Source organism: Seriola aureovittata, chromosome 5 (genome assembly GCF_021018895.1).
Source record: "Seriola aureovittata isolate HTS-2021-v1 ecotype China chromosome 5, ASM2101889v1, whole genome shotgun sequence".
Lineage (NCBI taxonomy): Eukaryota > Metazoa > Chordata > Actinopteri > Carangiformes > Carangidae > Seriola > Seriola aureovittata.
In genome coordinates, this window is record NC_079368.1 from 7,511,281 (window position 1) to 7,530,419 (window position 19,139).

The 19,139-nt window shown below is 43.4% G+C and overlaps 2 protein-coding genes across 11 annotated transcripts; both read right to left on the reverse strand.

Moving 5' to 3' along the window:
* Window positions 1-963: 963 nt before the first annotated feature.
* On the reverse strand, window positions 964-10,204 carry cabp1a (calcium binding protein 1a). Of its 4 annotated transcripts, none has more exons than XM_056376378.1 (8): window positions 6,146-6,358; window positions 5,153-5,338; window positions 3,673-3,703; window positions 3,288-3,431; window positions 3,070-3,179; window positions 2,882-2,956; window positions 2,713-2,785; window positions 964-2,191 (listed from the first exon to the last, which is right to left on the reverse strand). In XM_056376378.1, the coding sequence occupies exons 1-8, from the start codon at window positions 6,284-6,286 to the stop codon at window positions 2,166-2,168; spliced, it is 786 nt and encodes a 261-aa protein (XP_056232353.1). In that variant the 5' UTR covers window positions 6,287-6,358; the 3' UTR covers window positions 964-2,165. The 4 variants fall into 4 exon arrangements, with proteins under 4 accessions (XP_056232353.1, XP_056232355.1, XP_056232352.1 ...); XM_056376380.1 differs by lacking the exon at window positions 6,146-6,358 and adding an exon at window positions 3,824-3,912 and having other exon boundaries at window positions 5,149-5,164; XM_056376377.1 differs by lacking the exons at window positions 5,153-5,338; window positions 6,146-6,358 and adding an exon at window positions 8,689-10,204.
* Window positions 10,205-11,476: 1,272 nt separating this feature from the next.
* asphd2 (aspartate beta-hydroxylase domain containing 2) lies at window positions 11,477-18,767 on the reverse strand. 7 transcript variants are annotated; one of them, XM_056376385.1, is made up of 5 exons: window positions 17,004-17,332; window positions 16,366-16,469; window positions 14,614-15,829; window positions 14,009-14,122; window positions 11,477-13,762 (listed from the first exon to the last, which is right to left on the reverse strand). In XM_056376385.1, the coding sequence occupies exons 3-5, from the start codon at window positions 15,476-15,478 to the stop codon at window positions 13,632-13,634; spliced, it is 1,110 nt and encodes a 369-aa protein (XP_056232360.1). In that variant the 5' UTR covers window positions 15,479-15,829; window positions 16,366-16,469; window positions 17,004-17,332; the 3' UTR covers window positions 11,477-13,631. The 7 variants fall into 7 exon arrangements, with proteins under 7 accessions (XP_056232360.1, XP_056232361.1, XP_056232357.1 ...); XM_056376386.1 differs by having other exon boundaries at window positions 16,370-16,469; window positions 17,000-17,332; XM_056376382.1 differs by having other exon boundaries at window positions 17,000-17,332.
* Between the last annotated feature and the right edge of the window lie 372 nt (window positions 18,768-19,139).

The following is a 19,139-nucleotide window of genomic DNA, read 5'->3' on the forward strand; positions in this document are numbered from 1 at the left end:
CAGAAATCTAAGTTGTTTTTTTTCCTCACCTATTTTTTTGGCATATAAAATGGAATAAATCTTTTGTTTGTAAAACTCATTAAAGCTACAGTATAGCCATAAACCTGAACCAATTTTGTGTCAACAGCTGTTGCAGAGTTATGGGGATCATAAAATGCTATGCATAGATAGAATCAGGAGACTTTGAGCTTTCAAACAATGTATAATTTGTCATGGCTGTGTGAAGACTGAGTCCAGTACAGACCAAAACACCTAAAGTACCAAGGCTGAAATGTCTCATGGGCAGGGTGCTGTATTTTAAAAGGTTAACTGTTCCGCATTATTTTACAAGTGTTCATGTGATACCAAATAGTTTTAGCTGGAGTATGACAGTGAAATAAAATTACTGCACTTTCTTGTAAATTCTCTCTGTCGCTGCTGCCCAAACAAAGCAGAAGAGCATCTCTTTATGATATAATTTATGAATACTGTATCACTACCTAATATGTCTTTTGTAATATGTGTAATTACCAAACATGTTTGTTGTATAACAAATCTTTCATCAAAGATGAATTAGTCAAAGGTCACACAGGGACACAGTAAAGTTATTTACAATTATTTTCATTTGGTGACTTGCACAGTGATGGTTATGAAGTCTTTCTGCAGGGAAAATGTACCCAGCCTGCAGTCTTACCAGAGACACATATCAATAATAGATGTTATGAGGAGGTTTTTCCTCAAGACATTCAGTGTCAGCACACACTGCTAATATGCTCATAGTGACATTCTGACAGGAATCATAGACACACAGTAAAGATCAAGAGGTAGTTTGAAACTTAAGGTCCATAACAAAACAAGCTTTTGTCAGTGTGTTTGAATATGTACAGTATATTTTCATTCAATGTCTAAATCAAAAACTCAAAACCATTTTCTACTGTATTGCTCCTGTATTTTCTTTGACAACTTCTCCACAGGAAAAGGGGCACAAATGTAAACACCTTTTATTTTTCTACAGTTAACTTGGCAAAGTATTTTGTTTACCTTGTTAGACAAAAATGCAAATGTGCATACTGAATTTAATAAATTTCTCTCTTTGGCATGCATAAAAATTGCTTTGACAACACAGATGTGTGGAATGTTACCACAAATACAATCATATTGACAGTGACGTACAGTACAGGTACAACATAATCATATCCACTGTAAATACAGTTCACACATGTCATTCCTACTGTATGTTCTCAGACAGGGCAAAATGGATTTTCCAAAAAAACAAAACAAACTCATTTCTTGTTCCCAAAGCTAGGTTAAAGACTCCAGGAATTCAAACCTGTGAGCATTGAAAGACAGTCCCGAGATGCTCCATTTACACTGCATAGGATGCTGCAAACCACAGTGGGCTATTGTCAGTGAGCACTTTGGGCCTCAGGATTTAAGTTCTGAAAGAGAGCTGTGCATCCTTGTAAATAGTGTTTCAGCTTCCCTTGATCTCAGACTGTAGAAGATAACATGTATGAAAGGTATTTCAAACTTCTGTCTCTCATTAATATCAGAGATCTGCTTCTTCGTTGCATGTAGCTGTCAGACAGTGACGCTTTTATCGGATCAGACTGGCACAGTGAAAAATCACAGATGGTCACACAGTTACAATACAGGTGTGATATTGCCACGTGGGTTCCTTGGTGGAGCACCAATGTCACACAAAGGACATTCCACTTACAGTTTCTAATATAACACATACTGTGTGAAAATGAACTGAAATGTCCAACAGTGCACTGATCTTTTACATATTTTCTACAGACATTCACTCTCTCGTCCTGACTTAGTTGTACATCAAAGGCGACATTTTGTGAGACACTTATTTTAACCATGTAGAGGATGAGACAAGACACCAGCAATCTAACCACACAGGAAGTCATTTAGTGAGAATTAAAGTGCAAAAACATAAGACAATCATTAGCTAGGCTACAGCAAATTCTGCCTCACTTGAACCAGAGACTTGTCAGGAAGAACACTTATTGATTGAAAGTGTGAGGTGACTCCTCGCTCTATAACATTCAAGGAGTTTTATTTCCAGTGTCACTCAGATTTGGATGGCTCAGAAGATCTTTGCAGGTCCTCTGTTGTACTTGGGCACGTTTAGAGGAGGACACAGCTTCACATTCAGGGCCGATCATTTTATGATCTTAGCGAGACATCATTCGTACAAACTCTGTGAAAAGAGGTGGAGGATGACAAAATGCAACAGTAGCACCACAGTCTTCAGTATTCTGTAAAGCTATCTGTAAGTTTTGCTATTGCTACATAGCTAACGTTAGCTTTAATAGCTGTTTACTTGTTTACTAACTCACCAGTCTAGGAGAAATGTTTCGAGTTCAGCATCAAACTTCATTCATCACTAGGAGCTGCCTCCAGTGGTGTAAACCAACTCTCTTGTTGTGCTTCTATTCTATCACCACTCATTTTCTTTTACTGAAGTTAGCATGCTAACCTGCTAGCCCTGGACCGTCTCATCACTTTACGATACTGAGTCGCTGTAGCATCCAGGCTACCCTGAAGTAGCGCTTCTCAGAGGGTATATTATAACCTCTAGTATTGTAAATGCAAAAATGGCTGAAGCTCTTGGCAAGACTGTTTAGTAAACAGCTGTTGATACTAATGTTGGCTATGTAGCAATAGCAAGACTTAAAAATAGCTCCTTTAAAGTGAGTAGTTTGTGAAAGCTTGCATTACCTTCAAAGTCAACAAGCCCATCACCATTCAGGTCAACATCCCTCAGGATATCTTCCACTTCCTTTAGACCTACCTGGAAGAAAAAACAGGTTGGCAGAAGTAAGTGAAGCACCACACTCATATAAGAATGGTTTAGAGTCTTTCTGTTATATTACGATCCATATCTTACCTGTTGGCCCAGCAGCTTTCTCATTGCGTCTCGGAGTTCACATGTGCTTATGGCACCATCTCCATTAGTGTCAAACTGAGAACAAAAGGCAGAGTAAAGACATTAAAAATGGAAAAGCTACAAGTAAATATCAACACAACCAGAACTATGGAAACCAGTCATCAAAATTTGCATCCAGACACTCTTACCTCTCTAAACGCATCTTTCAACTCTTTTATTCCGATCATGTCTGCAGTTTCGGCGAGGAGTTTTGGGCCCATCAGCTCTACAAAATCCTCAAAATCAACATGACCTCCCACTAAAGAAGAATAGATTTCGGCACAGAATTTCAAACAACAATACACATTATATGCAACAAAGAGTTATATACATGATATATAAATACACACGACAGTTAAGTCCTTACAGTTCATGTTTATCTGTTGGCTCAGTTCAATCAGCTCCATTTCAGTGGGCATGTATCCCATGGTTCTCATACAGTTTCCTAGGTCTTTACAGCTGATGAAACCGTCCTTGTCCTTGTCAAACTCTTTAAAAGCATCCCGCAACTCTGATGAGCAGTAACAGAAAAATGTATTATCAAGTGAACAATACGGCTCTCATTTTTCTTACGTACTATTTTGCATGTAAGTACAAATTTTGGCAACACACATGAAAACCTGTTTGTTGTGTAAAGATCTTTGACAAACCTGTGGCATTTTCAATTTCATTTCAATCTCTTTACAAAACATTTTGTTTGAATGCTTAACTTCAGTAAAGAAAGAGAAAACAATAAAGAAAGAGAAACTTACCATCCATTTCTTCTGGCCGCAGCTCTCTGTCCTATGAAGAAAAACCATTTAATAATTGGTCAATACAAAAAATATCACAACACATGAAAAAATAATAATCACACATCATAACAAACACACTCTTCTGTGTATGAGGTACATGCAAACATACCGCTGACAACGCTGTGATTCGAGTGATGCCCAAACCTAAATCAGCAACCTTCTCCATAACAATCCTCAGCAGTTTTTCCGAACCTCAACCTAAGGATGCCCAAAGGTAACAGTTGACTGGAACTATCTCACATCTCGATGACAAAAACTCCAAGTATAGATAGGCTGATTCCTATCAAGCACGACTAGGAGCCGTAAGTTCAAAGAAGAATGTGGCTGTTTCTATTTTTTTCAGAGCTTGCTCACAATGAACACCACCTTTAAAGGGCAGAGAGAGAGGGAGACATATCCCAGAACCCTCAGGGGTTAACAGCAGGAGCATTGAGAAGTCTAAACACAACAGTGAGTGCTGACGTCAGGCCCGAAGAACTGTCTGACCGGAACCACTGAGATATAAAAACACAGGAGGCAGCACATAAGCCCAAAGGAGCATAACCAGCCAGTCCAACATGCATGCATGCACAGCACCATCAGCGCATCAGCCATTCATCACTGCCGGTTCATCATCCATCATCGTTTACACTGACACGTTTTACGCCTGATCAGCTGACTCAAAAACCTCCATTACCCTGTTCTTTTTTATCAAGATGTGAAAGTACAAAATATTAGTTTGACAATTTGCCATTTATTTGCTTTATTGAGCGTTAGGTAAGAAGACCAGTAACACTCACTCTTATATCTGTCTGCTGAATATGTAACAGTACAGCCAGCAGTTGGTTAGCATAGCTTAGCATAAACACTGGAAACAGGGGGAAGCAGCTAGCCTTTGGACAGAACTAGGCTACATATTTACTGCACATACGTGGTATCGATCTTTTCATCTAACTCTTGGCCAGAGAGTGAATTATTGTATTTCTCAAAATGTCAAATAATCAAACTGTCAAAATATTTCACCAGTACTTTGTGCACTCACAGTACAAAATACAGATATACGCATCTGTGACAGTCAAGCAGTGGGACAAAGAGTCGGTGCATCGCTACACCTGTTTGACCCTTAGAGGTTGGAAACTGCTGATATAATGTGAGTATGTACAAATGTACAAATGAATATTGTTGCATTCACAAGTCCTACAGACTCTTGCAGTACTCACTCTTGTGAGCTTTCAGGCTCATCCATTTTCCAAACCTGTGTGTTCCCCACGGGCAGATGGCAGGATACCAGTCAGAAGCAGCGAGAGTAGAAACAGCAAGAAGTGATGATAGAAAAAAGGGTCTCTACAAGCCAGTGGTGAAAATTATTACAGCAGATTGTTTGGTAATAATAAGCTTTGCTGATATGAATAAAGACAGAAGTAGATTTACAAAAAGGTGTTTGTCCAGACTTACGTACAGCCTGCCTGCACTTGGCCACGCCTTTACTCAGGAAGACACAGGTTTGTCCCAGTATGTTGCTCACGAGAACACAGTTTTGCGTCATGGAAACAATGGACTCCTGATAAGGCACAAGATACCCTGCCTGGCCCATCTCCTCACAGGACAGCACCCCTCTGAATCTCCTCTCTGCATCCTGGAGCATCTTTCCAGAGGGGTGCAGAGACAGAGTTAGAGGCTTCAGAGTTGAATAAAGGTACAAACTAAGAGAGGATGTGGCACAGTCTATGTAGACTGCGTATATTCTGGAAAATACACACTAGATTAAATGGAAATTTATGGAAATATCAAAACAAGGCAGACGTTGAAATGCATCAATAAAGCAGTATAATGTTGCCAACTTTCCGCTCATTGTTCATAACTGTTTACGTGCCACGTTGTGCGGACTGGCACCATACACCTATACACTGTCACCGGAACAGTAAACATACTCAGAAGCACAGAAAAGGCGAACTAAGCAGCAGCTGTGTTGTCACAGAGATTAAAACATTATTCTGTGAAGACATTTGGACATATTTTCCCCTGTGTGCTTTTTAGAAAACAGAAGCCTGTTGCACGCCAAGGGTCTGAAACCATTCATCTAATGCCAGGTCAACAAAACACACAACAGAGACATTTATAAGCCTTGGCAGAAAAAGTTTCAGTAACTTTCAGTACAAACCACCAACATTAAACAGTGTGGATATTAAAACTCCTAACCCCATAATCTAGACCTAAACTGAGTCTAGTATAAACAACACATGCTGACTTTGACTGCGGGAGGATATCATCAAAAACACATACAGATAAAAATGTTCTAAATCCTCTGCACACAACTCCGCATAAAATATAAACAAAATTTCCAAAATGCCAAACTACTGTCAAGTTTTATTTTTCAGTTTCAGTTTTGAATGCAGCAAACAGATTGAGAAAGACAGGGTGTAACAGTGCACCACACTGAAAACAGTCTTACCGTCCTCACAGGCCAGTCTAAGCAGTTTCCCATACCAAAAGAGAAAAGAGACACCAAAAAGGACCATGAGGACTTTTTCTCTGATAAGTTTGCAGTTTGGGTTTGGAAAGGAGTGCAAACTCTGGTTTCAGCAAGACCCATGAAGCCCCGGGTGCTAACCTACAGCTGATCAAAAAAACACACAAACTGTGAGCTGCACTGTACTGCTCTATCTGTATGAAATGAAAGTAGCAAAGTAGTGTCAGTGACACGGTGTGTGTGTGAGAGAGAGAGGGAGAGAGAGAGGGAGAGAGAGAGAGACGGGGGAGAAGAGTGAGGGTGAGAAACTAAATGAGGGAGCGAAGTGGACCGAAGAGGGAAAGAGAAGTATGCCTATTAAAGGAAAAGAGAGAGTGAGTGTCTGTGAGATATTTCACCCGAGTTGTCACACTGACCAAACTATTGCAGTTATTCTGTGAACCACACAGATAATTCACAAAAAGCATCACAGGCAAGAATAAACAAGAGGGATGTAATGCGCTGTTTCAGCTTTCCCACAGGAAGCTGCACCTGACTAGTAACCTTTCACTTCAGGGTCACACAGATAGTGCAACGTGTTTGCTGTTTCTGTGCTATTAAAATCTGAAACAGGCAAGTTCACAGGAACACGCTGTGTTTAATGACCTATTTCCACTCTCGCTGTTCTCCTCACCTGCACTCTCGCACTCAAGTGCTAAACCAACCAGTCAATTTGCAGCCTTGAGATTACATTTGAATTCATATATTCTACCTCCGGTTTCTGCATCTGCTGCTTTGTTTTTCTTGCTTTACACCCCCCCCCCACACACACACACACACCATCCTGTGCCCTCTGCAGGCGAAGACAAGGTCACTCTGACCTACAGCAGCCACATGGCACCAACGACAATCACACAAAGACCGTGAAAGGCTGGAATTCAGTCACTGTATGTGTGTGTGCATATATAAATAATACTATAATAATAATAATAATAATAATAATAATAATAATAATAATAATGATAGAATAATAATACCAGACTAGAGGTAGTTGTCACAATGTCCACAATCACCTTCTGTTCACATGTATTTCCAACTGGGCAAATCAAAACAAACCTGTAGCCAGAGCAGTGAAAATCTGGTTTACTTTGAATTGCATTGTTCAGACAAAATGCCAAAGGCAGTGTGTGTGTGTGTGGTGTGTGTTTGCGTGTGTGTTTGCGTGTGTGCGTGTGTGTCAAACCATGCGTTTCATTTCTGCCTGTCACTGAACTCCTCTCCATCTAGCTGTCTCATCAACGACCTTTTTCAGGTCACACTAATGTTTTCACTGAGCTGCTCGCACACTGACTCATGGGTTATTTGTAGAATAGGCTTTCATACTATAAGTACTAGAAGACATTTCTCTTGGAGCCATCTCTTCCATATGGAGCCTATTTTACAGCCGAGAGCTTCCCAATTCTGTAACGTACGTAAATCCCCTCCTGATTCTTGAAGAGATCAAAATGCGAGCACCATACATGGAGGCAAATAAACTCTGACTTCTGTGGAAGAGAGCAGAGAGATGCCCTCAGTAAACAACTTATCAGCAGGAGTTAAAACAGCGAGATGGAAACCAAGGCAGGTTGCAGACTTTAGCTTTCTGAGCTAAAATTCTGCAAAACCACATCACTGATAAGAATCCCAGCATATTAAGATGAACGCTCTTCCTCTGTATAAATAGATCTGTGGCTCAAAATAGAGCCTCCACCACCAAGAGGAACATCAAAGTGATTTCCTTCTAACTCAACACAACAATCACTGCAGTGTTTTCCCGGCTCAGTGATACAGGAACATGAATATCTGTCTTTGACCAAATACACATTAGCACATCAGAGATTTTCACCTCTCTGATACTATAGAGCATTTCATCTGCCCCGGCACATCCACTTCAATAAGGCAGGGCTTCCTGGCTGTGGAAGTCTGTAGGAGGCAGCGCTGTATTTACAAATTACATAAGGAATGAATGTGTAGAAGGAGCTTTTCCCCTCTATGCTGGTCCAGTGATAACAGTGTTTGCAGACTGCATCACAGAGCACATTAGCTTATATTGATTGGAAACAGGACGTCATTGGAGCCAGAGGCCACGGTTCAACCTCTTCTGTAGAAATATAGAAACGAAGCACTATTTTCAACTGAGCAGTTCTGCAGGGAAAGACTCAGTAAACTTAATGCATTAGATTTTTTTTTTAGAAGAATCCTGCAGGAAAAACCCTGGCATCATCCATTCAAATTAGTTTACAAAATCATTTCACTTCGCAAACCTTCTCTTAGTTCAACATATAGAACAGATTACTCCAATTAATTTTCACATAAATTGTGATTTGGGTTTGGTGTGTCACTGTCACAGCTTGTCAGGGGCCACGACATTCACAAGGAGCATCTCTGCACTTCACACACTAAAACTCCTCAAATGAGTGTAACCAACTGACCGGTTGTGGGGTTGATTTAATGCAGACAAGTCTCTGTTAAGCACACATTCATTTGTCCATATTTCAGGGCCTTACCTGCCCAAAGAGTGAGTTAAGGATGGTGCGTAAATTGATATCGGATGCAGAAGAAGCAGCGCTGGACCTCCGGGAGCGACGAGAGGACCTGCTGGACAGCGGGGCCAGGGAGCATGAGGACGGGGAGGGACTGATGACCTGAGCGCCAGTATTTGCTAAACTGGCCCCCTTGTGGTCCCTGGGTTCGCAGAGAGGAGCCCTGTCGTCGTTGCTGTCCGACAGTGAGGGCACCCTGGGGATCGGGCGGGTGTGAGTGTGACAGCGGCGGCGATGCTCGGGTTCCGGCGCGCCTGCTGCCGGCGGACGGTCCTCCCGGTTGTGCTTCCTGCGGTGGTGGTGCCGGTGTGTGGGTTTGGATGACCTGCAGCGCTCCCTCACACCTCGGCCCGCCTCGCCGTTGGGCTCCGGCGGGTCGGGAACTTGGCTGTGAGGGGCATGTGACTTGCACTTGTCCCGAGCGGCTGCGTTAGTACTACTGTCCTGGCTGCCGAGGAGGGAGGGGTGGCACAGGGGTCTCCGGGCACTGATGTCGCACTCGGCCGACCAGAAGGACTCCTCGGCTTTGCTGCTGCTGCTCTGGAGTGCAGCAAGACGGTGGTGATGCTGGTGCTGATGCTGATGGTGATGCTGACTTCTCCGGCTCTCTGCGGTACGTTCGGGGAGGTGTGTCGGTCTCCTCGCCGCCGAAGATGATTTCAACAAGGAGGTTGTTGATTCAGATTTTGGAAAAGAGGAGCTCATAGCTGCGGATCTGGTCTAGTCTATCCCGGCGGGCTGATCCTCGACATCAGTTGCCGCTTTCTCCCCATTGTCGACCCATATTCTCCAGCAGCGCCTGCCCGCGTTAACTTAAGCTACATTTCACCACCTGGCTGATGTGAGGCAGCGCAGGCGGAGCGCGCACAGACAGAGGAACGGAGGGGGCACACACGTCGCTGCAGAGCGCGTCACCTTTTCATTGATGTGGATGCTTGTCTCTGGCATCGTGGCGATGACGTGGGTGGGGACGGTAGTAAGGTATAGGCTGCCAGTGGTCGGCAAACTTTCCCATGACAAAGACAAACCAGACAGATAAAATCCCAGAGCCCCGTGAAATGAAAATTTGCTCCATTAGGAGCTCGGATATCGACTGAGATCTCATGATCCACTGTAGGCAGAAAAAATATAGTTATTCTCATGGGTCGGTAAAAAAACAAAAAACAAAACAAAAAACCAATGGAAATCAATGAGCTACTGCGAGCTTTAACACATCCCTGAAATTTTGTCAGCAAAGAGTTAATTCTATTCTAATTCTATATTATGTGGTTTGTGTGGTCACAGATATTGGTTTGGCATCAGAGACAGTATAATACTTAGTGTTTTTCTGTCTTAATGGACCCATTTCATCCTATTGAATTAAACTACTAATAAAAATATCCCCAAATGTCCAAAAGTCAAGTGAACACAAACTACTGGATTTCACAGGGGTCATGCTGTTGTGTCTCTGCCTGTATTTCATTTCATATCATGTCATTTGAATGAAATTAAAATGATATTAAACAATTCTTCACTTTGTCTGGGGCCCATATAAGACCCCATCAGCTACACCTAGAGGTCCCTGGATCCCACTGCAGCTAATCCCCACACAGCTGTGGCTTATAAAAGAGACACATTTTATTACATTTGTACACCTGTGGCTGATTATTTATTATGAATTATTGATGTTAATGCATATCACTCAAAGTATAATACCTCTGCAGACACGTGTCTCTGTGTGAGCTTTAAATCGTTACTCCCTCCCACCATGCTCACTCAAACTCACAGAGCTTCACCCAGTCTGGATACAAAGCAGTGATGTAACAGTAACTGCTACAGTCTGCTTTAATAATTCAGGAGCTGTCACATTGTAACAAAAGAACATGTAGTCTATACACATCAACACTAAGGTCTTTATACATGAGTTATGGGTTATTATTGGTATCAACCTCACATCAACATGTGCCTTCATCCATGAAAGCCACAGGCCGACAGATGTGGACGCTCGAATGCACCTTTACAGAATCCATGACTCCCAGTGAAAGATGCTGATTTGTGTTTGAATCCCCTTCCTCGACAGAAGTATCAACCTGTGCGTATGTTCCTCATGAAGCCATGAACTTACAAGTAACGACGACACTGCTGTTTTTATCTAACATGATTTTACTATTGCCTCAGCATTTTTAGTGCTGCTGCCTTCGTTTCTTCCAGAGGCGATACCGGTCTGATAGGAGAAAACTGCTGTGAGAAAAACAGAGCAGTGACAACATCAGAGCATGCCCACACCTCCCAGTGCCACTGCTATAAAACTGCATCTGGCTGAAAATAGGCGACACAATGTATCTTGTCCCCTTGCTTCATATAGATAGATAGATATAGATAGACTTTATTTATCCCCTAAGGGAAATTCAAGTGCCCAGCAGCTCATTAGTAATAATAATATTATAATATTAATAATAATAGTTAATGATAAATAATAAACATAAATATAATACAGTAAAATTGGTCCACTTCCTTTGTCTGAGTTGTTGTGTAGCCTGATGGCAGTGGGAACAAAGGATCTCCTGAACCTCTCTGTTCTGCAAGCGCAGTTTGCTGCAGCTGCTTCTCTGTCCTGCCACAATGTTGTGGAGAGGGTGGTATGGTATTGTGAATAAGTCTTTCTCCTTCTGAAGCGGCTCATTCAGCAGTAAAATCTCATGCTGTGATTAGTCCATCTCTTGTTTCACATCTGTGATATCTGTGTAAAAGTGACACTTCTGACAACAGCTGGTTAAATAAGATACTCGACCATTTATTAAATGTACAGAAATACTGTTCAAAATCCACACAAGAATGTGTTAAAGGACAAATCATTAATCCAAATGTAAACAAAATGGTTGCCCCGTCATATACTGTATATGTAAAGCAAATGCTTTGGGAATGACAGTTTTCGTACTCTAAAGTGGATTGACAGCACTCTTGATTTGAACCCTAATCATGGACAGCTCAATGTGAGTGTCAGTGTCGTCTCGTGTTGTAAACAGCTTGTAAGTGATGATCATACTTTTGTAAACATTATAGATGATTATCTTGAATTGCGATGGACTAGTAAAGCTGCTGAAGATTAATTTTCACTACCCTTTAGACTGTGCACATATATCCATGAAGTGCTGTGGGAGAATTAAGGATTGTGGCTTTTTAATAATGGATACCATATGGCTCGGCCAAATTACAGAGTGACAACATAAAAAAACATCACAGAACAACAGAGATAATACTTCATAAACATTTTACAGAATCTACAAATTGAATCTATCAAAATGATTTTCATGGTTGGCTTTTCAGAGAATGAAGTGCAATCACTTTAGCTGTAAATCAAGACAACACAATAGTTATAGCATTGAAGACAATCATTTCAAAACATCTCAGACTGCTCGGTTTGTTACCTCAACCCTATTTACAGAAATACAAACCTGATATCAAATACAACCAAATTACAAGAGTTTAGTAAATTTACCAAAAACACTTCATCTCCAGTGTTACAGCACAGGCCGGCTCACACTATTTGACCTAAAAATGTGCTTCTCTAACCATGTCTTGTGAAAGCAGGACTGATTTTCGAAGGGGAGCACAATAAACTACCACACCGGCAGGAGTCGTGACAGAGACATTAGCTGCGTCTGTAAACATTCACGTCATGGTGGACATTGGACCTCGGTTATCAAACCACATGTGGATGAATCTGTTCGCCTCAACGACGTACCACTGTCTGCAATGCATGCGGTTTATTTATCTAGAAACAGTCGCCAGTTCAGTCAGAATGTCAGAAAATCTAAACTGTGCAACCTGTAACTCACCGAGAAACATCCCAGTGTGGCTCAATTAATGACCTCGTCATTGACTCAATGTGCCTATCAGAACCTTTTCCACAGAAAACCCACCAGTGCTCTGGCAGTGGTTCCTTTTAGCATCACTTTTGCTGTGACGTTACATGAATCATAATGGATTCTACAATCACTGAAAATATGACAACATTCTTGAGGCGGGAGAGCGCCGGGTCGTTCATCAAAACTTAAAACAGTCGAAAATTTGAATTTGAAGTGGGACTGGATGTGTTGAGGAACATCAAAAAAAGTTGAATGATCAAATTTCTTAGCCCTTGCGGAAATGTATGCAGGTGTTACAGCAGGTGTAAAAGAATCAGTAAAGATGTGTTCGATGTTAAGTGTAAAGTAATGTGTGTTTGTGTTGTGTCTCTAAAGTCTGGGGAGAGTTTGGGGGCCCGTAAAACGCTTACTCAAGTGACTCCAGCTCATTCATAGCTAATAGAATAGGTTGGCCTGTGGAACTTTTTATGTGTAACAGCGAGAGTGTGACACATTATTGTTCGGCTCGCTACGACTCATTTATCACATCTGTAGTGTACTTTGCTCACTACCAGCAACCTGTTGAACTGTTTCAAGCAGCAGCCAAACTAAATCTGTCATGATCCAAATCTTGGACAGAAATAAATTCGGTCCAAAGTTAGAGGAAAAATATATTTGCTGGAACAAATAAATCACTCATTTATGTGTAAATTCACAGAACAGTCAGTGATTTCAAATAAAATAACCTAAAATGTCACTGCCATGGTATTAATCCAAACTAATAAAATGGCTGCATCAACAATAGTGCGCCTGCTATGTTTTAAAAAAATGGAAGTAAATACTTTCAAGTGTGGCTGTCTGTTACCACGCAGGCAGAAACATGAACATGGCTGATAAAAGAGGCCCAATGTTTAGTCATCTGCTAAGAAGAGTTATGAGAGATACTGTACGAGCCGGAGAATATGTACACAGTGAATGTGAGAGCTGGTCTGGAGGCAGAAAAAGAGTCGCTCCCCCATCCTACATACACTTCCCTAAAGGCCATCTGTCTCTCGCTTGGACATGGTTTCTCACTCACACCTATTTCCCTTCCTTGTCCTCTAAACGGCCCGGAGTAAAAATGTAGTCCAAGGCTTGTCTCTCTGCAGCGGCCACGTTGGGGTGCCAGAGGTCCACCATGAAGACCACCCTGGGGCCGTCCTCTGCGCCACCTACACACACACATGCGCACACACACACACACACACACACAGACACACATAGAAACATAAGAGGCAGAAAAAAAATCAAGAACCCCACGGTCTTGAACTGAAATCCATATCAGACTCATAATGAAAAGGCTCTCCAATTCCCTAAGCGATATTGGATTATACCGTTTTTTAGGTCAATCCTCCTTCAAGGAATAAATAAAAAGGGAGCGAGTGCAATAAAAGATTCAATTTTAAATCCCTTCTTACCCTCGTGAAAAGCCCTGTGGAGGAAGGAGTCGTCAAAAAGCAGACAGCTGCCCTCAGACCAGCACTGTGGCTCTCCACCAACAACAAGCTCACAGGAAGGGGGCACTCTGAGACCTGCCGGGAGAAAAAAACAAAAAAACACACAAGTCCACTTACTGCATACAAGGCATTTAGAAACATTTTGTGTTGCTAACCAACCTCCCAGGTGACACATCCCACACAAAATGTTCTGTTCTTAAAGCATCCTGTATCATTATAGTATGCCGTTTTACAGCATCCTGCCTACACAACAATGGACATTACTATTTATAGCCGTCTCACAGAGTACAAATGGAAATAGAATCAAAAGCCTCAGGTGCAGCGAAAACAAATGGAATTTTTTTGCATTTGCCTGAAAATTTCATCCATGAGGCTCCATCGCTCGAGAGGATTCAGGATCTCGGTCTAAAAACTACAGCAGCTGATTCGCCGGGCTGCTCCTCTCCTCTACTTAAATATGCTTCTTACTGAAATCATCTGCTGTTGTGTTGAGTTCAGTACCCATAGAGCCACACACATCACATGGCTGAATCAGTTTCAGCTCACTCCACACTTCACTCTCTTACCCAGGTGGCAGCGCAGCCTGACATTTGTTGGACCGTAATGCTCAGTGATCAGGGCTCCAGGCGTCAGCACGGAGAAGCAGGCGTTGCCAAATACGTTGTTGGCGATGAAGGTGCGCAGCTGTCCCAGCACCCTCCACGCCCGCGGGCATCTCCTGACATTCAGAACCAGAGGGGTGCCTTGGTTGACCAGGTAGTAGGTCCACCACTGCCCACGAGGAGTGCTGTTGGCTTTCCACCCTGGCGGGAGGGAGGAGCCGCTGCGGGCCGGCGGTTGGTGGTAGATGCTCTCAAACTCGGCCAGAAGGGCGGGGAAGCTCTGCTCCAGCAGCTCCACGTCGTGTCTCTGCACTTCCCTGGAGAAGAAAGGGGCTGACGGCAGGTCGGGGAGGAAGAAGACCTCTGGCCGCTGGATGGTTGGTCGGCTGTTGAGGTATCGGCCTTGATCGCGGACCCCTTTATGCACCCGGCCCATACCTGACCAGGTGTAGCGCTTGGCGTAATCCTGCAGGCTGTGATAGAGCCTCTGGTTCAGGCTTTCCCCAGCGCTGGTGCAGCGGAAACACTCTGACGACTGGCAGAAAGCAAAGCCGTTCTGCTCCTCTAGCATTGATCCGTGTTTCCCTTTGCCCCTGCCGCGACAGTCTGAACTCATGAAGCCCCCCACCACCCCTCCGATCCGGCCGGGCCCAGCCAGATACCTCCCACGCAAGGGGCTGGATCCGTGCTCCCGGCCCACCCTGTAACAATACCACATAAACAGCAGCAGCACACACATGGCTATGGCAAAAGCACAGATCTCACACTCCCGTATAGACTGCATCCCTCCAGCCACCATCTCCCTCACACTCTCTAGTGACCACTCCATCTCGCCTCCTCTCTGGATTGCTGATTCTGACAGGAGGGGGGGAGGAGTGCTGATGAAAGATGAGCTAACACGTCTTTTCTTGATTTTCCTGATCGTGATTGAAAGGGGCCTTAAACCACACACGGGGTGTTAGTGAGTCTAGTGTTGAGCAGCTCTTATCGCTGCCCCTATTGTAAACAGTCTGCTGATTAGATCTGACACCCTCGCTCTTCAGTCCTAACATTTCAGCACTCTGCAGCGAGGGAAGGTTTCTCCTTGCATGATGTCTGGCTGTGCGGTATTTGTGCTGCTCCCTCTCTCACTCTCTCAGACAAATGCAGACAGACACCGCACCTTAGGGTTCTCTGTTCTCTGAAAAACAAAGACAGAAGGAGAGAGAGAGGGATGAGAAAGAGAAGAGGATGCTGTAAGTGACATCAGGACAAAGCAGCGATTGATATTCAGGCTCCAAACTCTGTTCAATGTGAATGTGTTCGCTCGCAGAGGGAGTTCATCTGATGCAGGCGTCCTCACTCTTTGCTTTGTGTCTGTGAAAGATAAATTCCTCCTCAGAGTTTGACAGCAAATTCTCCTCTTGTGTGCAGCATATGTAAAACACACCTGCTGAAACTCACCCACACACTGTGGACTTCAAAGTGACTGCACCCGAGTGCGCGCACGCACGCACGCACGCACGCACGCACGCACACACACACACACACACACACACACACACACACACACCCCTGTGCTGCACTGTGTAAAATCATGAGTCATGGGCACATAGCTGCATTTAACACAAATCCAAAACCCTTTTGTCTTTTTTGGCCCACCACGCGCACGCACACACACACACGCGCGCGCCCTAAACAGTGAATTATGTAAACGTAAACAGTGTTGATACCCACCCACATTTATAATTGGCATTCATAGGTTGCTCAGCAGGAGCTGCATAAATGGATCCTCAGGGGGAGGGAGGGGGCGAGCTGTAGACTGTGTAATCGTATGCTGCCTAAGTAAAAAAAACAAAAAACAACAGAAGATTGGATTACATGAGAATGATTATATAATGATAATGGTCCAGCAGCCAAAACGCGAGGAGTGCAATGCGTCAACAGTGATCAGAAGTCCACGATGCGCCCTCACCAAAAATGGTCGGGTAATCCTGCTCCAATAGATCCTCCCCTACATCCTGTCTGACAGCATCAAGACGCCCCCACATCCCCCACACACTCCCGCTGCTCTTAGGATGGACTGACTATCAAACCCAACCATGAAGCCATCCAAAACACACACACACACACACACACACACACACACACACCATGCATTATTCCTCCAATACTGCACTATTCTCCTGCTAGAGCTGCTGCCACCAGGGCCAAGCTGCCATACAAACTGATGATCACGATATTGATGAGCTGTAACGTTCAATAAGCTATACGGCAAACAAGCAGGTCACGGTAACCGAGCTCATGTGTCCCCGCCTGGAGCTACGTGGCTGTTTGGTGCGTTGATTCGTGCACAGGAGTGCGTCCATACCTACTCAACATTCATGACTGTGGCCAGTGGAGAGGAGAGGCGCACAGGTGTTTCTCCAGGCGAAGCTGCGCACCACTGCAGTGCACACGGTAGACGGATATCACTTGCCAACATTATAGGAAAATGCACAAAAGAAGTCCTAACTGGAAGAGACACCCATCGTATGACTGGGAGGAAAAAAAACCCAAAGCTGCCGTAGCGACGGTGTGACTCGCTGTCTGCCTGTCTGTGGTGGACAGCAGCGGCGGACAGGCTTCAGATAATATTGTTGTAAATACTCAAGCTCCACCAGGGGAAGCCACCCAGCGTCAAGCACCCGCAGGAATATGCAAGTGTTTCCGGGTACACATTTCAAAATAAGCGTCTAGGTGAAGACGGTGAAATTAATCTGCAAAAAAAGCAGAAATGCTTGAACTCCAAACTCCTCCCACCTCCATACAAGACCATGGTGCAACAACCTCCAGTAAAAAAAAAAGAAGAAAAAAAAAGAGACAGATTGTAAAATAACAAAATGGTCAAAATCAAACTAGAAGAGGCAAAACTTTTAGTCCCTAAAATGGCTTAAGCCTCAAACACTGAATCTTACAATTCCCACAATCAAGCTTAATAGCATCTTGCATCTGCCATATAAAATGCCTCCACCTTGCAAACCCCATCCCCACGTTACAATGCAGCTTTACCGTCAAATACATCTCAGTCTCAAAACAACCCTGGTGATTATTTTGTCAGACTTTTAAACGCCCCTTCCTTAGCCACAGAACACATCATACAACTGTTTTCACAGGCTGAGTTGTGGAGTTGAAGGAGTGTCCCCTGATTTTTTTAGTAACTGTGTCACTGGGACAATGACACAGATTTGTTCTGGCTCGTGTCGACTCGATTGTTTACATCAGCACGGATTCACCTCCAACTTTACCTGGGATGAAAGCTGGAGGGGAATCCAACTTTGTTGCCCACGTTCAGGTTTAAAACAGGCCACTGCTCCGGCTGCCTTGATTCGAAATGTGATCAGTTTTAGGGCCTGAGTGGCCAAGCTATGTGACTGGGACTGAACACCTGAGTGAGAAACCACAGGGTGATGTCGCACTCACCTGATCCGCAGCCGTCTGCAGAAAATGGAACCACATAAACATATTTTTTGTTTTCATGCTAAATTTGTTTTCAGGTTTTTCCAAGACGCTGGACTTAATTACTGCTCTGTAATTATTCCACTGAGAAGGTTTAACACAAAATTTTTCCCTCTATACCTGTGTGCTGCAGCTAAACAGCTTGACTGATTACTTGATTAGTCATTCAACAGAAAATTCACCTGCAACTATTTTGATAATTGATTCTTTATTTCAGTCAGTCATCAAGGAAAAGGATTTGATACTTTTCATTGTCAAACATGATATTAAAGTGAATACTGTGGGATTTGAACTGATGTGACTGTGAATATTTTCCTACAATTCATAAACAAAACGATTAATTGATTAATTAAGAAAATAACTGGCAGATTAACAGACAATGACAATAATCGTTAGCTGCAGCACTAATAAAAGCCTAGAGATTATTTTTAAATAAACTCACTGTTGTCTCTTCTTTTACTTTGAAGTCAGAGTTACCTTACATCCGGTACAGCTCTTATTACCTTCGGTTGACTTGACACATCTGAAAGCCTTCTTCCGTATGTCTCATGGCTCGCCTAGCGACTACTGGTTGACACAACTGCAGACAGCATTTCCCAAGATGCATTGCAGCTTGTCAAGATTTCGCCCGCAGCGGTCGCAGAGCAGCGGCTTGATGTTGATGGTTTAGGACAAAACACGGTTAAGAAATTTTTCCTAGAACAGTCCAACTGCAGACACCCCCCCCCCCCCACCACCACACACACACACACACTCACACACTCACACACCCCACACACACACACACACACACACACACACACACCCCACACACACCCTCTCCCACCGGCTCTCAGACCTGGTTTTTCCAATAGTAGACTAAAGTCTGCAGTCGGACCTTCTTGTTTTTTTATTTGGGGCGGGAAAATGAAAACTCGCACAGCAACATAATAAGATAACATCATGACATGCCCTGACTGGTCTGTTAGGAGGATAAGCTCTGTTTTACATCTGTTCAGCACCAGTAAAGCTGG

Coding starts and splice junctions, on each gene's coding strand:
- cabp1a (XM_056376377.1), bottom strand. CDS start 9,429: ATGAGCTCCTCTTTTCCAAAATCTGAATCAACAACCTCCTTGTTGAAA. Junction 3,432..3,672: donor GCGGCCAGAAGAAATGGATG/GTAAGTTTCTCT, acceptor ACTGCTCATCAG/AGTTGCGGGATGCTTTTAAA. Junction 2,192..2,712: donor TGGGCTTGTTGACTTTGAAG/GTAATGCAAGCT, acceptor CTCTTTTCACAG/AGTTTGTACGAATGATGTCT.
- asphd2 (XM_056376387.1), bottom strand. CDS start 15,478: ATGGAGTGGTCACTAGAGAGTGTGAGGGAGATGGTGGCTGGAGGGATG. Junction 14,123..14,613: donor CAGGCTGCGCTGCCACCTGG/GTAAGAGAGTGA, acceptor TTCTCCCGGCAG/GTCTCAGAGTGCCCCCTTCC. Junction 13,763..14,008: donor CCACAGGGCTTTTCACGAGG/GTAAGAAGGGAT, acceptor GTGTGTGTGTAG/GTGGCGCAGAGGACGGCCCC.